Genomic DNA, 25,882 nt, shown 5'->3' on the forward strand with positions numbered 1-25,882 from the left:
AGAACTAACATCACTATAAATGAACTTCAAGAATAACACTGGATATATTGTTAACATTGATATAGACTGGTTCCAAAAATTTAACCTAACCTAATCCTACAAATCCAATATACCCATTCACAACCAATAACCAGAATAGTCCAAATGGAAGTGTAAGAGTGTCTACCACTCAGGTAAGAAGTGCACGAAACATACTCACCATGGGGTTAAGTACATGTCATGTATCCAGGTCTTTTTCTTTTACCTTTAGCTTGCTGATCAATATTATTATATGCTTATAGTTTCTCTTTATTTTCTTAATTGTTGTTTGTAGTTTTTAGGAAAGTACAGATTAAAGTAGATTGTAATTCTCCTTCTATTTTGTAATATCGTAATAGAGAGAGGACTGCTACCAAGTTGTGTTTCTCTTGCAACCTCTCCTATCCTTTTCTCTTCTTTATTATTATTACCCATGTTACATCTAGCCAGTTAGTGACTATTTATTCCCATGGTACCCAAGCATTGAAGTGACTGAACACCAGATATTGATCCAACCTTTTATGCTGTTTTGAGAGTCCTCCCAAAGGGAAAGCCTGTGTACTGTATTGCTTGCACCAATTCGGATCCGTGCAGCCTATCAACTTTCAAGACTTTGATTAATAGTGATTATCATGAGTTAGACCTTTTTATCAAGCTTTGAAGGAGTAAACAATATATAGTCTATTCTATGGAGATCATGCCTGTAGTTGCAGTTTCTGGGAATTTTTTTCCTGAATTTTCTATGTCGCTGTTGCATACTACCTACCCAGCTGATGCAACTGAGATATGAGGGCCGGTCTTACCTAGAGGGAGACTTGATCCTAGTTTGAATGAATTTTGGTGGCTTGGTTACCACACCCTACTGGCCACTTCATGATACGGGATTTTTATTTTTATTTTACTACAACCATGATATGAGCAGATTAGGAGAAACAACAATACATTCAGTCAGCTTCAGATCTTTTTGAAGGCATAATAAATCTAAAAAGTAACAACCAAACATGAAAACAATTGATTGTAAATGGGAATATAATGTGTGTTTACCTAGAAATACAAGTTGAGTAATTGCCTCAGTTCTTGAAGCCCAATAGAATGAAAATAGGTAGGATCATCAAGAAACATAAAAGGCTAGCAGGTTTCAAGCTACCTTGCTCCATCTTCCCTTCGTGAGAGGAGGAGATTGAGAGAAATTGAGAGAGATAAATACCTTTCGTCATAGGAAGAGATTGAGAGGGATTAAAACATGAATCTTCCAAATTCGTCATGAGAGGAGATTGAGAAAGATCGAGAGAGATCAATCATAAGAAGAGATTGAGAGAGATTGAGAGAGATCGATCATAGGAAGAGATTGAGTGGGATCGAACATAGGAAGAGATTTCAGAGAGATTCCGGAGAGATTGAGAGATATTAAAACTTAGAACCTTCCAAATCAGGAGAGATTGAGAGAGATCGATCACAGGAAGAGATTGAGTGAGATTGAACGGAAGAGATTGAGGGTGATTAAATCGTGAATCTTCTAAATTCGTTGTGAGAGGAGATTGAGAGAGATTGGGAGAGATTGAGAGATTAAAACATGAATCTTCCAAATTCGTATAGGAATATTATATATATATATTATTAAAAATTAAAATGTCATAGATATCCCTACAAAAATAACTAAAGAAAAAAAAAATAGTAAAAAGTAATGAAATTTAAAAAAAAAGATAAGGATAAAAAAGGACAGAAAGAGAATTGTGGAAAAAGAAGAGTACGTGCTTTTATAATAGTAGTATGATAGTATGATATAGTAGGATTTTGCCTGGCAACAGTGCCACGGCACTGCTCCAAGCAGTGAATGGTTTAGACGAAGAGTTGAATCTAACATTAAATCGTTGTCGTTGATTTTTCCCATGTGCAAGAAAGCAAACTTTAAGTGAAAGTAGATCCGGTTCGCACGGTTCAAAACGAACCATACAAAACCAAAACTCGATTTTAAAATATAAAGTTAAAAAACGTCGTCTTCTTCCTTACTAATCAACGTTCATTTTGAATAACACCGATCTTCAATCTGGTTACTGCTTGATTGTTTTGGCCAAAGCACATCTGATTCTTGCAATTCTTCCGCCATTTCCTTGGTGGGTCTTTTGAGAAAGAATGATTAAGATTTCACAGCATATCTCCTGCTTCTATTTTGTTCCGTGAACATCAACTCTAGTTTCCCAATTCCAAGTTGATCACAGGAAGCTTTAGAAACTATCCCTACCCTTTGTTTCTGCAAATTTGACTTGTTTTGGTGAGTTTAAAAATTCTGCAAGTCATCTTCAACCTTGAGATTTTTGAAGAAATTCAAAATTCCAGAATTTTGAATTTGTTATGTGTGATCAATTTGGAAGGAACTCAACCCAGTTGATAAAAACAGCAACGGAGGACCATTCTGGGTAGCAGAACAGTAGGGTATCAGCCAAACCTAACCCTAGTCGAAACCTCCATAAACCCTAAGTTTGAGTTGACTTCAATCCTGCTCAGATATGGAATTTCATTCCGATCACAGTTTCAGATTTTGAACTGAGTTTTAGAAGACTTACAACCTCTGTTTGAAGCTCCAAACCCTTCAGTCTACTCTACTAATACCTGCTACAAAATCCGGGAGAGCCCAAGAAGCGGTGCGGCTGTTTCTTCTTCTTCTTCTTCAACATCACATATCAGACTATTGACGATCAGTCGATCCCCATCGTCCAGGTACCCTCATCAATTAGTTCCTTGTTTTCTTTGTTGTTTTCACAACTGACAGGTCTAGGAACTTAGCATCACTTCCATGGATTCCCTATCCAGCTGCTACTCCTCAAGTAGTAGACAGCGGTTGAAGAAGATTTCAACTTTTGGTGTTAAGAATAATATCCCCAATAGCACTATTGACCTACTTCCCAGTGAAATTCAGATTCTAATATTAAACAAATTAGACGTGGTGGGCTTCCATCGTTTCGTTGCTGTGTGTGTTGGCAATGGCAATCCATCACCATTGCGGCCAACCAAATACAAATACAGATTCGATTTCTCCTCAAACCTCAATTTCCCCCATGGTTCATGTTTTCCTTCTCCGAGTCAGGGTATCATCATGAGTTTTTCAATCTCTTCCATGACAAAGTTTTTAGGTTAGAATTGCCTCAATTCCAGATTGAAGATCGGTGTTATTCAAGATGAGAACGTCGATTCGTAAGGAAGAAGACGACGTTTTTTAACTTTTTATTTTAAAATTGAGTTTTGGTTTTGTACTGGTTCGTTTTGAACCGTGCGAACCGGGTCTACTCCCACTTAAAGTTTGCTTTCTTGCACATGGAAAAAATCAACGACAACGATTTAATATTAGATTCAACTCTTCATCTGAACCGTTCATTGCTTGGAGCAGTGCCACTCAGGCACTGCTGCCAAGCAAAATCCGATATAGTATGATTTACAAAAACCCGAGCTCGAGAAAAAGAGGAGAAATAACAAAGATAAACAAATAGAAGAGATTGGTTTCCACCTACCTCTTGTAGATACCAACGGGAATCCCTCAGAAATCGATCATTTTGATCTTCTGAGATCGATAACAACCCTTGTCATCGTCATCAAACATTGCCTGAAAAGAGACTGAAATAAATCAATAATCGCTGAAAGAAACCGAAGAGTGAGAAGAAACCCTAAGTAACAGTTGAGCATTAGAACAACTCGTGAGGAGAAACAATTGAGAAAATTAAAGTTTGCTCGAAATATCGAAGATTTGCTTTGCAACCCTAGATCTCACGCATTCGAACTCTATAAGTTTCTAACAAAGATAAATAAATAGCAGAGATTGATTCAGAGCGAGTAAAGGGATATAGGGATATTTCTGCAATGAGAGAACAAATACATATATTCAGAGAGATCGAGAGGGATTCTGAGCGAGTTCGAGAGGGAGAGGATATAGAGAGCGAGAGACTGAGATTGAGAGGGGTCGTGAGAGATAGTGGTGATTTAGAGAGAGATTCAGAGAGAGTTTGAGAGGGAGAGGGATAGAACGACAGACTTTGAGATAGATTGAAAGAGGTCAAGAGAGAAATCGGGATTAAAATTAAGGATAAATTCATAATAATTCATGACTACAATGTCCAAATTATCCTTGCAAAAATAACTAAAGAAATAACAGATAGTACAACATTATTGGTATTTAGAAAAATTCTAAGGACAGTAAAAGACAGAAAAAGATTTGCGGAAAAGGTAGAGTACATGCTTTTATTATAGTAGTATGATATATATATAAAATAAGTAACTTAATCAGATAATTTTATCGGACGGATAATAATCGGTAAGAAAGGGGTATACTATATCCACATCCTATTAATAATCGAACGGATTCGAATACCCCTAAACGGATGTGGATCAAAATTTGAATGCGGATTTCGGTTATCCATTTACACCCTTAGTTTTTGTATTATCATTAAAAAACCTAAGTAAATGAGAGAGAGAGAGAGAGAGAGAGAGAGAGAGAGAGAGAGAGAGAGAGAGAGAGAGAGAGAGAGAGAGAGAGAGAGAGAATAGAATACTAACATGGATGGTGCCGAATTCCCTGGGTTTCCCATAAAGATGTGTATATGAACCTACACGGAATGACTAATGGAAGTGCATGTATAGACATCGAGAGCAAGCCAAGCCAAGAATTGTATATTTCTTATGAAAGGAAAAAGGAAGGTTATCTTCCAATTGAGACTTAATCAATAATTGTGCACGTTCTACAAGTTTATCAGTTGGATAATGTGTGATGCCAAAAACTTAGAATTTGGGGGAGCAACTTTAGGTCAACTATATATATCAAATCTATACTCGCACATTTAAAACAAATTTATATACTGCTATAATAAATTTTTAAAACCTACAATTCCTTTTTTAAACAACTCGCCAGCACCCAAAAAAAAAAAATCATTTTATAATCTGTGGTTGTAGCAATCCATCCCCATATATACAAGCATGATTGACATTTGCAAACACGCTAGACGCAAATAGATGCCCAGGAATCTTAAGCTGAGAGAAGCCATGGATGTTCAACTAGTTCTTCGCATGAATGGTGGGGATGGAGAAACTAGCTATGCCAGTAACTCCCAATTTCAGGTACTCTCTCTCTCTCAATTCTTTCATTTTTATTCCATTTGAGCAACTAAGCATGAACTTTGTTTTTTTCTTTCAGACAAGCCCTCCTAGTGTGTTGAAAGCTTACCTGGTGCAATTTCAAAAGGATTTTTCCTTGTTTCTTAGCTTGCGCTCGAAGGAAATAACACCAGAATGAAGAATGGTTTTGACATTTCTTGGCAGGAGTGAAGATGCTTTTGGCAAAGAGAGCTGCCATTTGGACGTGTTATCTAATTCACTAAAGGACTTGGTCTTCGAGGTATACATGCTTAATTAATGATTGCATACAATTTTCCTATTAGAATTTAAAATTATTACAAGTTTTCTTATCTTGTTTTAGGTCTCATTGAGGAAGCCAAAGTGGATTCTTTCAATTTGCCGTGCTATATGCCTTCTAGCAAAGAATTAGAGAGTATAGTTTGTGCAGAAGGATCCTTTTATCTTGATCACTTAGAAATATTTGATACCAATTGGGACACAAGTGATAATGATGACAATGAGTTTATGTTAGGTACCTTTATAAGAGGGCAAAAGGTGGCGAAGTATGTAAGAGCTGTTTCGAATCCATGCTTGATAACCACTTTGGAGACTCTATCATTAGTACTTTATTCAGCAGGTACATGATGTATGTCAGCAAGCACTTCTTAAAGGAAGAGGGTAAGTATGTAAATTTTGTTATTTCCTTGAGAGCAAAGTGATGTTTTCAGACCCTGAGGAGTGTAAAAATATTAATGTTGGTCATCTCCTCAAGTAATAAGTAGAGGCACTTTGGTTATTTCCTCAATAAATGTTATTGTGATTGTTGGCCGGAGTGGTCATTAATGGTGTGTGTCTTAATATATGTATCTGATTAGTACTCTACACCATTGTTGTAAAATTAAGTTTTCACTCAACAATATTTCTTTTTCAAGCCTAATGTGTCGAGCTAAGTCTCTTTTTTTTTTCCTTCTCTTTTCTTTATGTTCTTATTTTCATCATATTCTATAATCTCAACTAGACGAAAAGGGATAGATAAAGTTGTGGTGGTCTCATATTTCGATGGAAAAAAGAAATTAACATTGAAGTAACATACAAAAGTTCTGAGGTCTGTTTAATTATAGACCTAAATTGTGGTCTATCAATACTATACGGCCTGATAAAAGTAAAAAGAAAACTTGAATCAGTGAATCTCAAATGGCTCAGATGAAAGTACCAACATGGACATGGTAGGATCTCTTCTTGTCACCTTTTAAACCATGGGAGAGTCTTCATGATCCCTAATCAGGTCTCAATTTGTTTTTATCCAACTTGGAAGAGTCACCTAAATCAAAGGACCTATTTGATAACCTACCAGGTGTTTCTGGTTTTCTAAAGTAAAAGACATTTTTATAGATGTTTGATAAAATTTGTTTCTGGAAGCAAAAATAGTATTGACAAGTTTTAGTGGAGTTCTCATGTTTAAAATTCCAATTTCTATAATACCCTCTCTAAAATTGTTTCAATCCTCCTAACATCAGAATTATTAGTTTGCTGCAATACCATGTCATTTGGATAGCTATTTACATGGTTGCATGCAAACTTGGATGAGCCAACCTAGAGATCATATACGTATGGCTTTACAACTCAAAGTCCTCATGTTTCTTAAAAATGGTTAGTATATAGAAATCGACATCAAACCCTAATGGTGCTATCTTCCCAAATGATTGTGTTGTTAATGTCATTGAACATATCCAAGTAAGCTATATTCATCTGGGTCTATAAAATTTTCCATGATTTTCACACTATAGTTGTATACCACCATAATCCATTGAGCATGAGTCATCTTATATGTAGATCCAAAAGAACTTACACCACAAAAACAAGCTAGGACTTGATGCTGTAAAACATATCTTATTTTGAAAATCAAACTTGATGCGTCATTCTTCTACACGACAAAATTAAATGGCTGGATTAAGATTATGCAGACCCATCCATGTTCAGATTAGAAAAACCATCATTTAATCAGTCTGGTTAGTGAAGGGTCTTTCTTATTGAGGGCTAGACTAGGAAAGACCCATCCCTGATTAGATTCTCAAAGTCAAACTGGTGAAAACCATCATATTGTACAAGGCACTAAAACACCAAAAAATCATATATAACAGCACCTGGTATCTAAATCCTCGAACCAAAAAAAATGGGGTAGGTGCTAGAATTACAATAGAGATGAAAGAGATGCTTCAGGGTTAACTTATTGAAAGGTTCTCACTTAAATTGTTATTCTATTGATGGATCCACATTTTCTACAATTTGCATTCTTGTAATTTTCTACAATCACTTATTAGGACTGTGACATGTGGTAATAAATTATCCAACGACCACAATTAAAACCCATATTAAAAATAAAAAAATAAAAAATAAAAAAACCTTCTCCTATTATTTTCCCCCTATTTTTGCTTCTTTTTCCTCAGTTCATGAGGAAATATTTCCACCATTACTCTCTTTCCACAATTTCGTTCCTTCAGTTCTCCTTATTCAATTTAGTCACTACATTCATATACATCTTCTTTCTTCAATCCAATCTTTAATAATGTGAATGACCTCGTTTTAAGTTTTAAAAAGGAGTTCATAAAGGTTACATAGTGGATCCTCTTAATTCCCTCCCAACGTTTGGATTACCCACTTTGAAAAAATAAAAAATAAAAAAAATAAGAAAAGAGAGAGAGGAAAAGAAGTCAGAATTTGGAAGAAATCTAGGGTTTTACTACCACATGAAGACAATGTGCTAGTAAATCCCCTCGCCTCCCCCCTACCCCCAAACAAAACTTGAGTCTGGATCACCTTTCCCTCAGGGGACAACAATGTACTCCCTTGACCGTTTTCAACCACGTAAATAGGGGATGGGGGTCCACATGGTACCCATTGGATTCTTATTTTTATTTTTAATATTTATAGGTAGAGCCCACTACTATTATGTGGTAAAAACCGTCAAGAGGATCGAGTACATTGTTCATCCTTGACAGTAGGTGATCTAGACTACCCAAACTTTAGATCAAAACACATAAAATGCGGGACAATTGGAAAAAGAATGCTATGTAGCTCCTGCTCCAACACAATGGTGTGTAGAACCAGGATCTCTCCCACTTCAAAAGCATGGCTAAGAACATATTTCTTCAAATAAAATTGTTGCTTCCAAATTTTTATCTTCTACGTTCACATGCACTTAGAGAGGGGCAGTGGTCATTTTACTCGTATCAGCGGATCCAACTCCTTGTCAGTGCTATTACCCCTCCCCCTGAAAAAAAAATCCTCCTTGTCGGTGCATCTCCTCCCATAAAAAACCACACAAATAGGGTTGAACACCCTCCACTTCCACAGAATGCTACAAAATAAGAGTCCTAGCTGTGACAAGATAGATGAGATCAGTGAGAAATTTGGGTCGACCATTTTCCATCACAGACTACAATAATCTATAACTAGTTGCAAAATCTTTAACCATGTAAAAGATAGAGGATTCTAAGTTACCTCAGTGATAGCCAAGGAAACTAGGTATAATTTTAAGCATTTCAGAGTTACATTCCACCGAGTTATCTCAATATCTTAGTATAGGAGATTTGGTTGCTCATCAAGACTCAACACTTTTCTAGTGATCACGGAGATCATTAATGTCACATCCCCCCAGTCGGTACCCTAACTGGCATACCCGGGTGTGTGATCCACAGCCCCGAAGATCAAGTATCGAGGAAATCATCCTCCCACATATGCAATAACATAATCATGAACAAATAAAATTAAGTATAATATTATAAACAAAAGATCTAATCATGACATGAATATCAATATAATCAGAGTGCGGAAAATGATACCGAATGTAATCACATCAAAAAGAAGTAGAGTGAGGTAGGAACTCACTCCACAGTTACAGCAAAAATGTAGCATGTAAGTCTAAAAAGAATTACAACTATTTCTAAAGAAAAGTAAGGAAAGAAAATCAAACTGAACTACGGGTTTTCTATCCTATAGATAACATCTTCAAAGTAATGGACTTCATCAATCCAACAGAGATGTTCCAACTCTACGTTACGCCTAATCGTAGTACACAACTTGATCGCTCAAGGGATCATCAGTATGATCTTCATAGTGGCCAGTACTTTGCGTGAAGTACGCTTCATCGGCTTGAGCTTCCTTGTACTGTCCTTCATAGTAGTCGTTCCCTGTAGAATAATCTAACCAAAAAGATTGTACAAAAAGGAGTGAGTTCAAATGAACTCAGCAAGGCAAGTTAACTCATAACAACATAAATAACATACAGCAGATCATAACAAGATGCAATGCAATATGAAACAGATAATGTACGTATACATCTAAACTCTGTGTATGCTAGTCTCTATTGGCAAACATGCTTTAAGTCATAGCACCATACTTCTTTGGGTAGGTCTCAAAACACTCATCTTCGGTTGGTAATGGGTCCGGCATCCCTCGGGACATTCCATGGCTGGGGGTTAAGTCACCGCTCTCTCACATCACCATTGGTCTAAGTATTGGCGCATGTCAGGGTTAAGCCTAGCCCAACGCAAGTCATCTACTCAGTTACATCAACTCAAGTCCAGATACGTCCATTCCTCGCCCCCTGGCGATCCTTTCTGCTATCTTTTCCACTAGAGTCAGCGTATCCTATGGCTACAACCAACTTGGACTACGGGCTCATCAACCCTATTGGTTATCCACATATGGTAAACGGGAAGCTCTCATGTCCCCTCACGGGTTGGTTACCGGTCTTGAGCGCCTATGAGCCCAAGTCTATCCATATGCAACCCTCCAATAAATGGCCCCCACAATGTGATTCCCGTCCTCTCACGGGTTGGTTACCAGTCTTGAGCGCCCGTGAATCCCCATTGCTGCCACGGGTTGTTCGGTCTCAATACCCTTTCGATTCGGGTCTGATATAACGGGGACATCCTAGCCAAACGCTACTAGACAATCCTAGGTATGACAACCAATGATTCGGGAAAGTATCAATGGGCAACCCCGGAAACATCCCATACTATTTCCGATAATGTCCAAGGACAGAAGTGTCAAAAGGACACCTCTCAATCCCAAACCATACTTAATCAAACACATTCTTAGATCAGTCATGACATACATGATCAACATCTCATTATACAAAAAGAATATAAAAGCATAATCGTAAATCAATATATAGTAATAAGCATTTCATATAAATTTGAATAATGAAAAAGAATAAACAAGTGAAGTTCTACTGTACTTACAGTAGTACATCAGAAATATAAAATACAAGAACAGTAGTTAAACTCAGAGTTTCTTAAATTAGAAAAAAGAGTACGCAATATATGTTATTATGAAATAACTGTCCTTACCTTGATTATCGTTGAAGATAATCCAAAGATCAAAGAGAGAGGCTCCAAACTTAGCAAATAAACCCCTAACAATCATAGATATAACATTAGGAAAGATGTCTAAAAGATCAGAGAGCAAACGAACCAAACTGAGCGAAAAACAAAGCTATTGTCTTCATTGGTCGATTGATTGGTCTACTGACCTAGTCGACCAATCAGTCGACCAACAGAGTCAGTACGCAGCAAGTACGAGAATTTTGATCCGAAACTCAATCTACAGGGGTTCGAACTTCACGAAACTTGGAGGAAAACTATATGATAGTATTCTAACACTAAGGGAGTAAAGATCAGGCACTAATAATGATTAAAATCATTACCTTTAAATAAAATTATGGTTTTCCCCCAATTGAGTGAAAACCCCCAGAATTCGATGAAAAATACACTATGGTACTCTCAAAAAGGTAAGGGATGATTTAGATCTCATCCAAGAAAAAGGTAATCAGAATCAATTACAAGTACGCCACGAAAATTAGACTCAAATGGTTATGTAATCAGATCCATGAGAAGAACTAGGGTTTCAAACGGATCTGACAAGAATTAGGGTTGAGATCTCTATGCTGATCATAAACCCTAAGGAAAAGAATCAGATTACAGAAGAGATGGTTGCAAGAATGCAGCATCTTCTTCTCAATCTTAATCAAGAACAAGATCGAAGAAAGAATAAATTACAATATAAAAGAGATACTAACCTTAGACTGGCAAATCAAAGATGAGAAACTTCAAATCTGGCAGAGGGATCTTCGAAATCACCGAAAATAGTTTCAAACGAGTCTTCCCAAGTTCTCAAAGTGTTCTTGAGGTAGAGGATACTAAGAAACACAAAGTGTGTTTAAATAGAGAGTGAAAAACCTAAAATTGGAGTTCTCGGATTTAACACACCATTGGTCAATTGATTGGTCTACTGGCCCACTCGACCAATCAGGTTAGCAAAGTTCAAACAGGGAATTGAAGGATCAAATGGACACTAAATCTCAAGGGCTTTTGCACACACATCAAGTGACATACCTAATGTGTAGAAATGCCTTCAAACCAAGTCAGATAATACTCCAAGTCCTTCAACTAATCTCATCTTCAGACAAGTGCAGCTTCCTTTCTAAATCTGCGCAGACCTCCAAGTATGGAACTCCATCATCAACATCCATGGGTTCAGAGTCAAACACCATGTCTTCTACTGAGATGGCTCATAGTTGGCTTCTTCCTTTACTCCGGGTCTTCGAACCTAAAAACAATTGGGTTTCCAGGTCAGGGTTATGGTTAGGATAGGGTTGGGTTTCACAATTAAGGCCATGCATGAAACATGTCATCAGTTGAATCATAATATGCCTGAATTCTTAGTGTTCCTCAATGATCTTCCAAAGTAATGACTTCAACACTATTTTCAAAACTTTGCCCACCTTCCATGAACACCCAAAGAATAATCGTCCGAATAATCGTCCGAATAATCGACCATCAGCGATATATCGCCGATTTCTCAGCGATATATTAGCTCCTGCTTCAACACCATTTTCAAAACTTTGCCCACTTTTGAAATAATTTCTTCCTAACTGATGAACTCATATTAGTAGTTCCTTCTTTTCTGTTCATAGTCACTGTCAACAACATCATAAGCCTGAAGAGAACTTAGAATTGGGCGCAATAAGCTCTTGACATTATATTCTCTTAAATTTATTTAGCCTCCATGAATTTAGAATCCAAAAATATTTATTTGATCCTTAAGTTAGTGCCAGACCAGAAAATAGATTGTTACCTTTTCAAATTTTGAAATCATTTATTAGTTACACAACTCCACTTCATTGAGTTCCTTCTTTTCTGCTTGTAATCATTGTCAACAACATTACAAGCATTAAGAGAACATAGAATTGGCCAATAAGCTCTTGATGTTACATTCTCTCCAGTTTATTTAGCTTTCATAAATATAAAATCCAAAAATATTTATTTTATCCTTAAGATAGCGCCTAACCAGAAAATAGATTGTCACCAAATTTTGAAATCATTTCTTCCTAACTGATGAGCTCATATTAGTTCCACAACTCCACTTCATTGAATTCCTTCTTTTCTGCTCATAGTCACTGTCAACAACATCATAAGCCTGAAGAGAGCTAAGAATTGGACAATAAGCTCTTGATGTTACAAGATCTCTAACACTGAAGCCATAGCTTTTTATTGTGCTAACACGTATAACTAAACCTTGTGTCCTCCCTCCATCTTCCATATGGTTATGGATGTTGAGCCTTGATTTCCACCTCTATTCTCTACATGGTTTTTGGCTGTAGTCATAACTCATAAAAACTTTCTTACTTGCTGCCTTATGCTTCCATGTGGTTGGGAGGAAGTTAGGTGGGTACACAATGTTAGAGAGGTGAGGTCCACTCCTATTTTCATGTGTTTCTTAGGGAAGGAGTTGCATTGACAAGAAGTTAGATCCTGCTAATTTAGGTTTGAAATAATTTGTAGATGAACCATAGAGTGGTAAGAAGTTTCACCAAAAAGAACAAGAGATTTTCTGAAGAAACCCTTCGCTCCGCTCTCCACCTCACAAGACTTCTCATTTACTTAGCATTAGGGTTTTTAATGACAATAAAGAAACTAGGGGTGTAAATGGATAACCAAAATCCGCTTCCGAATTCGCATCTGCATCCACATCTGTTTAGGAGTATCCGAATATGTCCGATGATTAATAGGATGCGGATATAGTATACCCCTTTCTTACCAATTATTATCCGTCCGAGACAGAGGCGGACCAGGATTCAATATCAGGGGGGGTGGAACAATAATTACAAAATTTTTAGTACTAATATTCAAAAAGGAAAGCATAATGATAATACTTCAAAATCTATGTTAAATTCTTAAAAAAACAATAATAAGTGAAAAGCCACAAAACAAGTGTCTCATAATGGAACTCAACGATCTTTGAGATCGCAAAAATCATCAATAATTGATTCTGTACTGATTTTCTCTGCAATTTCTCTTTCAATATATGAAATCATAGAATTTTTGAGAAAATCATCCTCCATCCTGTTCCGCAAATCAGTCTTGATAATCTTCATGACAAAAAATGCTCGTTCTGAAGTGCTAGTAGAAATGGGAAGAGTAAACAATAGTTTGATTAACCGATAAATAAGTGGGTACAAGTCAGATGTTGACCTCACCAACCACTGACACATACTGCTAATGGTTGACATGTTCGGATAATCTAGACCTTTGACTACATCAATCTCATAGTGTCGTAGTTGTACTTTCAAGTGATCTCTCTCATGCTCAGTAAAATCTTGGGGATAATATTTAGCCCCAAGTTTGCAAATATCATCAATTCTAAAATTCTCGCATCCGCTTCTAGGATTCAAAGAAGAACTAAGAGTAAGCAACTCTATAACATGCTCATTGAATCTATTATTTAGTTCATTCAACTAAATACATGTTTCATGCATGGCCTTAATGATCTCCATGATCCCTAGAAAAGTGTTGGGTTTTGATGAGCAACCCAAATCTCCTATACTTAGACACTGAGATAACTCAGTGGAATGTGACTCTGAAATGCTTCAAATTATAATGGGTTTTGCCTTGGCTATCACTGAGATAGCTCAAAATCCTCTATCTTTTACATGGTTAAAGATTTTACCCTTAGTTATAGATTATTATAGTTTGTGATGGAAAATGGTCGACCCAAGCTTCTCACCCACCTCATCTATCTTGTCACAGCTAGGACTCTTATTTTGTAGCATTCTGTGGAAGTGGGGGCATCCAACCCTATTTGTGTGGTTTTTATGGGAGGAGATGCTCCGACAAGGAAAATTTTGGAAGCAAAAATTTTATTTGAAGAAATATGTATTTAGCCATGCTTTTGAAGAGGGAGAGATCCTGTTTTTACATACCATTGTGCCGAAGCAGGAGCTAGACAGCATTCTTTTTCCAATTGTTCCATGTTTCATGTATTCTGATCTAAAGTTAGGGAATCTAGATCACCTCCAATCAAGGATGAACAATGTAGTCCTCATGACGGTTTTCTAACCACATAATAGTAGTGGGTTCTATCTACAAATATTAAAAATAAAAATAAAAATAGGAACTCAATGAGTCCCATGTGGACTCCGTCCCCTATTTATATGGTTGAAAACCATTAAGGGAGTACATTGTAGTCCCCTGAGGAGAAGGTGATCCAAACTCGAGTTTTGTTTTTCTTTTTTTGGGGGGCCGGGAGGGGGGGAGGGAGAGGAAAGGGGATTGACTAGCACATTGTCCTCATATGCTAGTAAAACCCTCAATTTCTTCCAAATTCCAAATTCTTTTCCTCTTCTTTTTCTTCTTCTTCTTCCTCTTTTTTTTTTTTTTTTTTTTTTTTTTTTTTTTTTTTTTTTTTCAAAGTGGGTAATCATGTCAGGAGGGAAGAAGATCCACTGTGAAACCTTTATGAACTCCATTTTTAATACTTAAAACAAGGTCATTCACATTATTAATGATTGGATTGAAGAAAGAAGACGGAAAAAATTGAAGGAGATGTATAAGAATGAAGTGACAAAATTGAAGAAGGAAAATGAATGGAATTGTGGAAAGAGAGAGTAATGGTAGAAATATTCCCTCATGGAGTGAAGAAAAAAAAAAAGCAAAAGTAGCAGGAAAATTGAAAGAGAAGGTTAGTTTTTTCTTAATATGAGTTCTAATTGTGATCATTGGATAAGTTATTGCTACGTGTCACATTCCTAATGAGTGATTGCAGGGAATTGTAAGATTGCAAATTGTAGAAAATGTGAATACACCAATAGAATACCATTTAAGTGATACCCATTCAGTAAGTTAACCCTGAAGCATCTGTCTTGTCTCTAATGAAATTCTAGCATCTAGCCCATTTTTTGGTTCGAGGATTTAGATATTAGGTGCAGGGGCAGAACCAGGATTCAATAGGGGGGGCGAATAATAAAAGTTCAGATTGGGGAAGCACCAATGCTTTTTCGCCACACATATGTGTGGGCCCTTATAACCCATTAGGGTCCCACCTATGAATTATTTTATTATATTAAGAAATACGCCTACATACATTTTGTGGGGCCCACATATATTTGACATAAATAGATAAATTATTAATAATGATATTTTTTTCAACAAGATATAGGTAAATTAAAGCATCAGTTAAAAAAATACACGTTACTTTAACCCTAAAAAATTTGCAAACAAAAAAAAAATTTAGGTAAGAGATGCAAACCAATGGTAGTTAGTTACCTTACAATTATAGACATTTTCTTTACAATATAAAATCAAATAATAAAAATTACAAAAGCAAAGAATATAAAATCAAATAAAGAATAACATTAAAAGTAAGTAAAACAGAAAAAATAAATAAACTGAAAAAGAGAAAGAGAACCTAATTGTGCAGAAGATTTTTTCCCAAATTTTCCTTAATCCGCACTTATAGAATAAATAAAAAGAAAGAAACCGAAGAGAATAAATAGGAAGAAAAGAGGAGATATGAGAGAATAAATAGGGATTGAAGAGTTAATTTCCATTAGAAATGACATTTTGAATATTTAATAATATATTTTTTTCAAAAATTTTCCTTAACTCAATTTATAGAAGGAGAATAATCAGAATATATAGGAAGAAAAGATGTGAGAGAGAAGAGAGAGGAGAATTAATCGGAATTGAGGAGTTAGTTTCCATTAGAAATGGCATTTTGAATATTTAATAAGAAACTTTTTTTCAAAAATTTCCCTTAACCCACGTTTATTGAAGGAGAATAAATAGAAAGAAAAGATATGAGAGGGGAGATTGAAGAGTTAATTTCCATTAGAAATGACATTTTGAATATTTAATAATATATTTTTTTCAAAAATTTTCCTTAACTCAATTTATAGAAGGAGAATAATCAGAATATATAGGAAGAAAAGATGTGAGAGAGAAGAGAGAGGAGAATTAATCGGAATTGAGGAGTTAGTTTCCATTAGAAATGGCATTTTGAATATTTAATAAGAAACTTTTTTTCAAAAATTTCCCTTAACCCACGTTTATTGAAGGAGAATAAATAGGAAGAAAAGATATGAGAGGGGAGAATAAATAGGGATTGAGGATTTATTTTTTAAATAGGGATGACATTTATACCCATTATTTTACCTTTAAAATTTGTTTTCAAATTCTTTTTTTGGGGGGGGGGGCAAATAGTGATATTTCACATGTGAGAAGAGAAAAAAATTGGAAAATGAAGGAAATTAATATAAAAAATGAAAAAGTTAAGCAAATAATAAAAAAAAATTAAAAATCGGGGGGGCGGGGGGGGCATCCCCCGGCCCCTTAGTGGTGTTTTAGTGCCTTCTACAATATGATGGTTTTCACCTGTTTGACTTTGAGAATCTAATCAGGGATGGGTCTTTCCTAGTCTAGCCCTTCACTAACCAAACTGATTAAATGATGGTTTTCCTAATCTAAACAAAGATGGGTCTGCATAATCCTGCCACTTAATTTTGTCGTCTAGAAGAATGATGCATCAAGTTACTATGCGTTTGGTAACGTTTTTGTTCTGAGAAATCAGTTCTTATGCAAAACCATTTTTTAATGTTTCTGTGCTAAAAAACTGTTCTTTGCTTGAAAATGGGCGTTTGATAAATCCATTCTGAAAATATTTTTAGAACACTAATAGAATATGTTGCTGTTTTTTTTTTTTTTTTTTTTTGAAAAATAAGTTGGTGTTTGATAAACTTGTTCTAAGGCTTCAATTTGAACCAATTTTATCACTTTTGTTTCTATTCTTTGGTAAAAACATCTTTTTTATGTTCTGCAAAAAGCGTTCTTTAGAACACTTTTCTAGCCGATCCGTTCTTAAAGAACAGAAGAATGAACCGTTTTATCAAACGCCTCTGACCCGTTCTTCCGTTCCCAAAGAACAGAAGAACGCCAAAAATGTTTTTTAAGAACGTTATCAAACGCGCCCTTAGATTTTCAAAATAAGATCTGTTTTACATGCATCAAGTCCTATCTTGTTTTTGTGGTGTAAGTCTTTTTGGATCCACATATAAGATCACTCATGCTCAATAGATTAGGTGGTATACAACTATAGTGTGAAAATCATGGAAAAATTTATAGATCCAGATGAATATAGCTACTTGGATATGTTCTTCAATAACATTTACAGCACAATCATTTGGGAAGATGGCACCACTAGGGTTTGATGTCGATTTCTATATACTAACCATTTTTAAGAAACATGAGGACATTGTAAAGCCATACGTATATGATCTCCAGGTTGGCTCATCCAAGTTTGCACTGCACCATGTAAATAGATATTCAAATGACATAGTATTGAGGCAAACTAATGATCTTGGTGTTAGAAGGATTGAACAATTTTAGAGAGAGGATGTTGCTCCAAAATTTGACTATGGACATACTGGTTCGTTATCAAGCCAATCCTGGCTGGTTCCTCAGATACAAAGAAAGTGAGTGTGAGGCGTCTTAGAGGACGAGAAGCCACCTCCAATGATCAAGTCAAGAATCGGTGAACACGAATCATTGTAAGGAGGAGTAAATGCTCCAAGAAGACGAAAAGAGAATATCTCCTTGGATAATTGCAGGAAAATAAATATCCAAAGTTAATATTCTTTGACTTACCCTAATTCTTGTAGAGTATTGGCTTATATATCAGGTTAATACCACTGAGGTGGCGAAGATGCATCGTAGCCCTTGGATTTCGTGATCCCAGATGGAGGGTTGTGATGGCTTCTGATGAATAGCTTGATCAGCAAACCAAACGCCCAATATTCTCGAAGAAGATTCAAGACAACTTTGCACAATCCCACCGAATCAGGTGGTCAGAATCATGTTCACATGGACGTGAAAGATATCCCTTACTTTGGTAGACAAAACGTAAGGGTGTAATACTTGAGGAAGCCTTAAGCAAATGAAAAGCTTCCATACAAGCAATGAACATTTAATGAATCTTAGTGAATTCAATGCGGAAATTAATACATTGATTGACGTTTGGAAGAAGATACACAGAATTCTTTTACAACGTTACTTTAGCCAAGACGTAACTAGTCGGACGCTTAATGGAAGGCCATCCGAAAAGTCCATCATGACAGTTGGCCGTCACTATGAGGAGCTCTTCTTAGCAAATATTTTGCCGAGAAGTGCCTTATGAACTCATGAACTAGGACTGAATCAAACGTATTGGTTCGCTTGGTCCACTTGAGTCCAAGGGTTCAAACCATAATGTTTATATAAGGGTATTATAGAAATTGGCATTTTAAATATGAGAACTTTGCTAAAACCTATCAATACTGTTTTTGCTTCTAAAAACAAAATTTATCAAACACCTATAAAAAGGATTTTTACTTTCAAAAACACTTAAAACTATTTCTGGTGTTTTTCAAAACAGAAACACCTGATAGGTTATCAAATAGGTCCTTTGATTTAGGTGACTCGTCCAAGTTGGAGAAAAACAAATTGAGACTTGATTAGGGGTCATGAAGACATTCCCATGGTTTAACAGGTGACAAGAAAAGATCCTACTATGTCCATGTTGGTACTTTCACCTAAGCCATGTGAGACTCACTGATTCTAGTTTTCTTTATACTTTTATTAGGCCATATAGGATTGATAGACCACAATTTAGATCTATAATTAAACAGACCTTACAACTTTTGTATGTTGGCTTCAATGTTATTTCCTTTTTTTCTTCTCAATATGAAACCACCACAACCTTATCTGTCCCTTTTCGCCTAGAGATTGAGAATATAGAAGATGATGAAAGTAGGAATGTAAAGAAAAGAGTAAGAAAAAGAAGAAAAAAAGAGAAGACTTGCTCGACATAGGGGTGCAAGTTTGGCCCTGGCGGCCCTGACCCGCCCTGAGCCCGAATAGGGCTTGGGCTTAAGATTTTGGCCCTAACCAATGGGGGTTGGTCCAAGTGGTAAGCAACTTGGTTTGCTTAAGCAAGGTTCCGGTATCGAAACCTTGTGGATGCAAAAAATCCTCGCTGGGAGACTCACCCACCACAGCCAGGTGTGAGACCTGGGTTGAACTCCAGATTAGTCAGGGCAAAGCCTTGGAAATTGGGGTTGGCAACCCAAAAAAATATTCTGGCCCTGAACTAGGGCCAAGGGCGGGCCTGGGATTACTCTCTGGCCTGCCCAACCCATCCCGGCCCGGCCCTAATTTGGCCCTAATCTTGGCCTTGATTCTAGCCTTAATTTTGGCCCTAATTCTGGCCCTGATCTTGGCCCTGATCCTAGCCCTGATATTGGCCCTAATCTTGGTTTTAGGCCCATGATTTTGGCCCTGATTTGAGTCTGGACCCTCCACCTATATGGAGAGGAATTAATTATAATCCACATGGGTGAATATTTGACACCTGTCAATTTTTAAAAACATGATCATGTTTTGTAAAAAAATTATAAAAATAAATTATATCTTCATTACCAATGTAGTAAGCATCCACTTGATTTTGGCCCGATCCTGACCCTAATTTTGGCTCTAGTCTTAATGTTAATTTGACCCTAATCATGCATTAGATTTTTACCCTAATCGACTTTAACCTTCAGTCATTTTGATAATATTAGACTATGAGTTCACTTTTTGTATTATTTTTAAGATAATTTTTATTTTTCAAATTAAGTCATCTTTAGTTCCAAAAAATCATTGATTTTTTTTTTTTTTTTGGACTAAGGCGAGATAATATATTATAAATAAGAAAAGCTAATATATAGAGAATTAATACCTAACAAATCTACACCCCAACTTCTAATCATTAATATTGACATTTTTCTTTTGCCTCCAATATGATATTTCAGAGAAATAAACAATATATATATATATATATAATATAAAATAAAAACTTATTAAGGATAGATAGCTATGTTTGTAACTACAATATAATTTTCTTTAACTACGAAAAAAATATCAAAACTAAATTATCGTTGATTTACTTGTTAACAAAGTTTTGAATATGATTATTTTTTTGTTGAATAAAGATATCAATGGGAGGGGTTTTCAATTTCCATCATCAAAGCAATGAGATACTTTCAGAGATCAATATAGAATTATGGACCATGAATTTATTTATGTTTAAAGCTATTATCAACTTATTGACTATTTTATCATTTTGTATGAGATTGAATCATCTTATATTTCTATGAATTTTATTTTTAGTTTACTTATGATACTTTTATTTTTTTTTTATTTTTTTTTGAATTTACATTTGTTATTTTAGGTCCAATAATATGACCAATTAAGGCTAGGGCCAAGATAGGTCAATAAGGGCCAGGGACAAGGCTAATTAGGGCCAGGGATAGGGACAATTAGGGCTAGTGACAGGGCCAATCGGGGTCGGGGTTAGGGCCAAGGCCAGAGCCAATTAGGGTCAATCAGGGTTAGGGCCAAGGCCAATTAGGGTCACTCAGGGCCAACCCATCCTGACCCGGCCCAATTAGGGCAGGAATGGGCTTGGCTTGGCCCTGTAGGGCTTAAGGCCAGGGACAATAATCCTTGGCCCTAAACTAGGGTCAAGGTGGGAATGGGCTCAGATTAGAATATATAGGACTGGGCTTGGGATTGCAAAAGCCTGGCCCAATTGCAGCCCTAGCTCGACACATTAGGTTTGACAAAGAAACGTCGTTGAATGAAAACTTAATTTTCCAATGATGGTGTAGAGTACTAATCAGATACATACATTAAGACATGCACCATTAATGACTACTCCGGCCAACAATCACCTTAACATTTATAGAGGAAATAACCAAAGTGTGCCTACTTATTATTTGAGGAGATGATCAAGATTAATATTTTTACAATCCTCAGGGTCTTAAAACATCACTTTTCTCTCAAGGAAATAACAAAATTAACAAACTTACCCTCTTCCTTTAAGAGGTGGTTGCTGACATACACCATGTACCTGCTAAATAAGGTACTAATGATAGAGTCTCCAAAGTGGTCGGCAAGCATGGATTCATAAGCAGCTCTTATACACTTCGTCACCTTTTGCCCTCTTATAAAGGTATCCAACATTAACTTGTTGTCATCACCATCACTTGGGTCCCAATTAGTATCAAATATTTCTAAGTGATCAAGACAAAAGGATCCTTCTGCAAGAACAATACTCTCCAATTCTTTGCTAGAAGGCACATAGAGCGGCAAATTGAAAGAATCCACTTTGGCTTCCTCAATGAGACCCTAAAACAAAATAATAGAAATTGTAATAATTCTAAACACTAAGAGGAAAATTGTACATATTCATTAATTAAGCATGTATACCTCGATGACCAAGTTATTTAGTGAATTAGATAGTAGGTCCAAAAAGAAACTCCCTTTGCCAAAAGGATCTTCACTTCTCCTGCCAAGAAATGTCAACACCATTCTTCCTCCCAGTGTTATTTCCTTAGAGCGCAAGCTAAGAAACAAGGAGAAATCCTTTTGAAATTGCACTAGGTAAGCTTTCAGCACACTAGGAGGGTTTGTCCTTGCCAAGTAAATATTTCCCTTATTGTTACTTTCAACTGCTAGAGGAACCTATAGTTTTCATTATACATGGTTAAAAAAATTATACTAAAACACATGAGCATGCATGGTAAGTATCAGTTAGGTTTCAAACTTGAGAGAGCCAATGAAGGCTGTAAGAGGAATGAAAGAAGTCTATAGTACTGCTTGGAAAGAGCCTCTCATAGAAAGAACCGGGTAATTCTGTTATTGAAATTGGGCCAAAATTTTCACCAAAATCCTTCTTTAGCTGACCATAGAAGGTTAGCCAGGTTCTGAAAATGGTGTTTAAGTCATTACTTGGAAGATCATTGAGGAACACTAGGAATTCCGGCGTTTTACAATTCAACTGATCACATGTTTTGTAGATCACTTCAATGATCTCTGTGATCACTTGCAAGGTGTGGGGTCCAGATGAGCAACCCAAATCTACTATCCTTAGACATCGAGATAACTTTGTAGAATACAAATCTGAAATACTTTGAATTAACAGTGCTTTTGCCCTGGTTATCCCTAGTTTCTGGAAGATAAAACAAGTTCATGCTTAGTTGCTCGAATGGAATAAAAATAAAAGAATTAGAGTACCTGAAGTTGGGAGTTGCTGGCATAGCTTGTTTCTCCATCCGCACCATTCATATGAAGAACTTGTTGAACTTCCAGGGGTTATCTCAGCTTAAGATTCCTAAGCATCTATTTTGCATTTAGTTTGAATGTAAATCATACTTGTATATATGGGCGGCAAGGATTGGTACAATCATAGATTATAAAATGCAAAAAAATTCTTGGGGACCAGTGAACCCACGAATTATAGTTGATCTGTCTGGTGTCTCTTCCCCCAAACAACCTGATAAGGATTTTGCTTCAGTGCTGTGCGATTAATGTGTAGCACTGAGCTGCCTATGGTCTGTACGATTTCTGGTGGTCAACCACCCGTTTTGGTTTTTTTATTTATTTTGAACTACACCCTACAACCCAAAAAAAAAACACAAACGGGTGGTCAAGATCCACTTTAGATCTGGACCGTAGGCAGCTTAGTGCTACGCATTTGTACAATAAAGCAAAATCCACCTGATAAACTCGTAAAACGTGCAAAATTTTTAACTAAGTAAAAACACGCACAATTATTATCTAAGTCTTCATTGGAAGATTACCTCCCTTTCTTTCATAAGAATATAAATAAAATGAGGCAAAAGGATAACATGCTATCTATATTTAATCAAATTCACGTAGCGTGCATTCAACGGTGAGCACCATAGGTACCAGCACGTTAGACGCACCACTAAAGTAAGATTTAGAGAAAAATGCTAACATAAGTCATGCTCTACCAATGAAATATAGACATATAAGAATATCTACATAGATATTATTAAGAGTTTTTTTTTTTCATGTTGTCCATTTAAGTTAGACCAAAATTGTTGATTAAGTAGCAAAAATTATGTGCTGTCCACAATGGTTCTTTTTGAAAATTTTTAGTTGCTTGCTGTTATTTTTCTGCTAATTTTGAAATTAAAATGTCTATTTTGCCGATTGGGTGAAATGAAATATAAATGTAAATTTGTATTTTTACCAAACTTTACTTAATAATAAAAAATAAATAAAAAATAGAAAACTACCTAACTGACATGATTCACGTTGGCCCCTGCTGGAAAATAGCCACCACCATTCCTGGCGGGGAAAAATCTCTCTCTCTGCCGGGAAAATCTCTCTTTGCAACATGTGGGTTTGTGCTCAAGACAAGATCTCCGTCCTTCTCAATTCCTAAGCAAAACCAAAAACGTTGAGAGCCAGATCAAACCGATCGAGAGTTCTTCTGAGTGGTGATGAATCTTCAAAAAAGAGGTTTTGCAGAATCGACCATGCCGTTACCTTCAAAAAGGATGTTTGAGAATGCAGATCTCGGTTTTCGAGATCTTCAGGTCTGAAACCAGATCGAACTGCGGTTCCTGTTCGATCGGAGAAACCTCTACGCCATTAACAATAGCAACCGAAGAAGTTCAATGATTCTGATGCACGTTTCCAGCAGAGAAGCAACTCTGTTCCTCAGCAGAAGCTGAAACATGAAAGTGGTTTCACCAAGACAAAATCCAGAGCTTTAAAGATCTATGGTGATCTAAAGAAGATGAAGTAACCCATCTCCCCTGATAGTCGTCTCACTAGCTTTATCAATTCTCTGTTCACTGCAGGTAGCCCGAAGAAAACGAAGATCTTTTCTTCTTCTTGTTCTTCTTCAGCTGCAGTTGGAGACGATGAGAGCAAATCAAAGAGCTTGCTTTTGATCGAGCAATGGATGGACAGGGAATATCGTACTCCGTTGGAAATCTTCAACTCTGGATTTTAAGTTTAAAAATATATCACATAGTATTGAACGTTAGCATACAATGGAGGAACACATAAGGAGGGACAGAAAGGAATCAAAAGATCTACCAAAGTCTCGTCTCATATGCAATCCACTCTCAATCCTCAAAATCATACATTGATGGTAAGTAGGGTTAATGTTAGGGATAATGGATGCACAACCACGAACGGAGAAAAACACAAGCAAAACACACAAGGGGAATTTAACGAGCAAAACCATGCCTACGTCCAACAGAGAGAAAAATAGTTCCACTAAGAGAAAAAGAGTTCCACTATTTCCAAGAAACCTCACACCAGTCTCACACCCACAAAGTCCTACCATTTGCTTGATTCTCAATCTCCGTAGTAGATTGATACCTATAGGTTATCTCAGAGACTATTTATAGGGAAACCTAAAACCTAATCCCAATGTTACCCCAGTAATAGTAATTGACACAAACCCTGTTTCAATTATAAATACAACCAAAACCATAATTACATGGGCCCATAGAATACAAGACACCCAAACCAACAATCTTCACCTTGGCTTGAATTCTGCAAACCACATTGAAGAAAACCATTGATGATGTCTCTCTGCAATCACCCGTCTCTGTGTATCCACCACACCTTACCGCATGACCCACATCCCCTCACACACCCCCACCTGGGGCGTCCTGTACAACTCATCACCGTTATACGACGTGATGTGGCTCCATCTCTCTTGTCACAGCCGGCTTCGAGAGATCACTGCCGCTCACCAAATCCAAAGCGAAAGTCACTCGCCTCTTTTCAGATTTGCCCTTGTTTTTCGCCTGAACAACCTGCAAATTTTGTCTACCTGTACCCCTTGCCAAAGTGTCAACTAGAGCTCCACCTGTTTCAACACTCCCTGCAAGCCTGTAAAGTTTTCCTGATCTGTAGCTTTCATACTCATCAATCAACTGAAAGAACCTCACCATTGATTTCCATACGAACTCACAAAATCAATACCAACGAAGCGAAATCTCCTCAATCCGTCACTTCCATTGAGTCCGGAACGCCCAAAAACCTTAGGAATACCTAACTCCGTACAAAATACATTCACACAAAATCCTGTGGAAACAATTGTACGATACGGATCCGATAATAAATAAATAAAACTTTCCCTTTTTTCCGTCCTTTTTTTTTTCAACCGAACTTTTTTTTTTTCCACTTTTTCACCTTCCTCTCTCTAACTGTTTTCAATTTTTTTTTTTTTCTTTTTTTTTCCTCAACAAACCAATGTAATAAGTATTACATAAAAAACCAAGAAAAAATTTTTTAAAAAAACTTCGAAAACCTTTTCTTCGGTTCTTCTTCACGGTCGACAATGCCGCTCAACCTTTTTTTATTTATTTATTTCTTTCTTTCTTTCTCCCTTTGATCAAATCCCCTCAAAGCATATGAAATAATAATAAAAAAAAAACTTCACCGAACAACTACGATCCAAAGTTGGACCGCTCCCTTCTTTTTTCTTTTCTTTTTTACATCAGATTCGATCAAACTACAAGAAAAAAAAATTAAAAAATACTTCACGATTCTGGATCTAGAATCGTACCTTCGATCAA

At 36.4% G+C, this 25,882-nt stretch overlaps 1 protein-coding gene across 1 annotated transcript; it reads right to left on the minus strand.

Annotated features, from left to right (window-relative positions):
- Nucleotides 1-21,250: 21,250 nt before the first annotated feature.
- On the minus strand, nucleotides 21,251-25,255 carry LOC149010961 (S-adenosyl-methionine 4-1-methyl-2-pyrrolidinyl-3-oxobutanic acid methyltransferase-like). The gene is made up of 5 exons (XM_089162525.1): nucleotides 25,055-25,255; nucleotides 22,548-22,622; nucleotides 22,078-22,482; nucleotides 21,741-21,995; nucleotides 21,251-21,659 (listed from the first exon to the last, which is right to left on the minus strand). Exons 1-5 carry the CDS (start codon nucleotides 25,253-25,255, stop codon nucleotides 21,300-21,302), a joined length of 1,296 nt encoding a protein of 431 aa, XP_089018651.1. The 3' UTR covers nucleotides 21,251-21,299.
- Between the last annotated feature and the right edge of the window lie 627 nt (nucleotides 25,256-25,882).

The sequence above is a fragment of the Hakea prostrata genome, chromosome 7, assembly GCF_041222555.1.
Source record: "Hakea prostrata isolate BN-2017 chromosome 7, UWA_Hpros_2, whole genome shotgun sequence".
NCBI lineage: Eukaryota > Viridiplantae > Streptophyta > Magnoliopsida > Proteales > Proteaceae > Hakea > Hakea prostrata.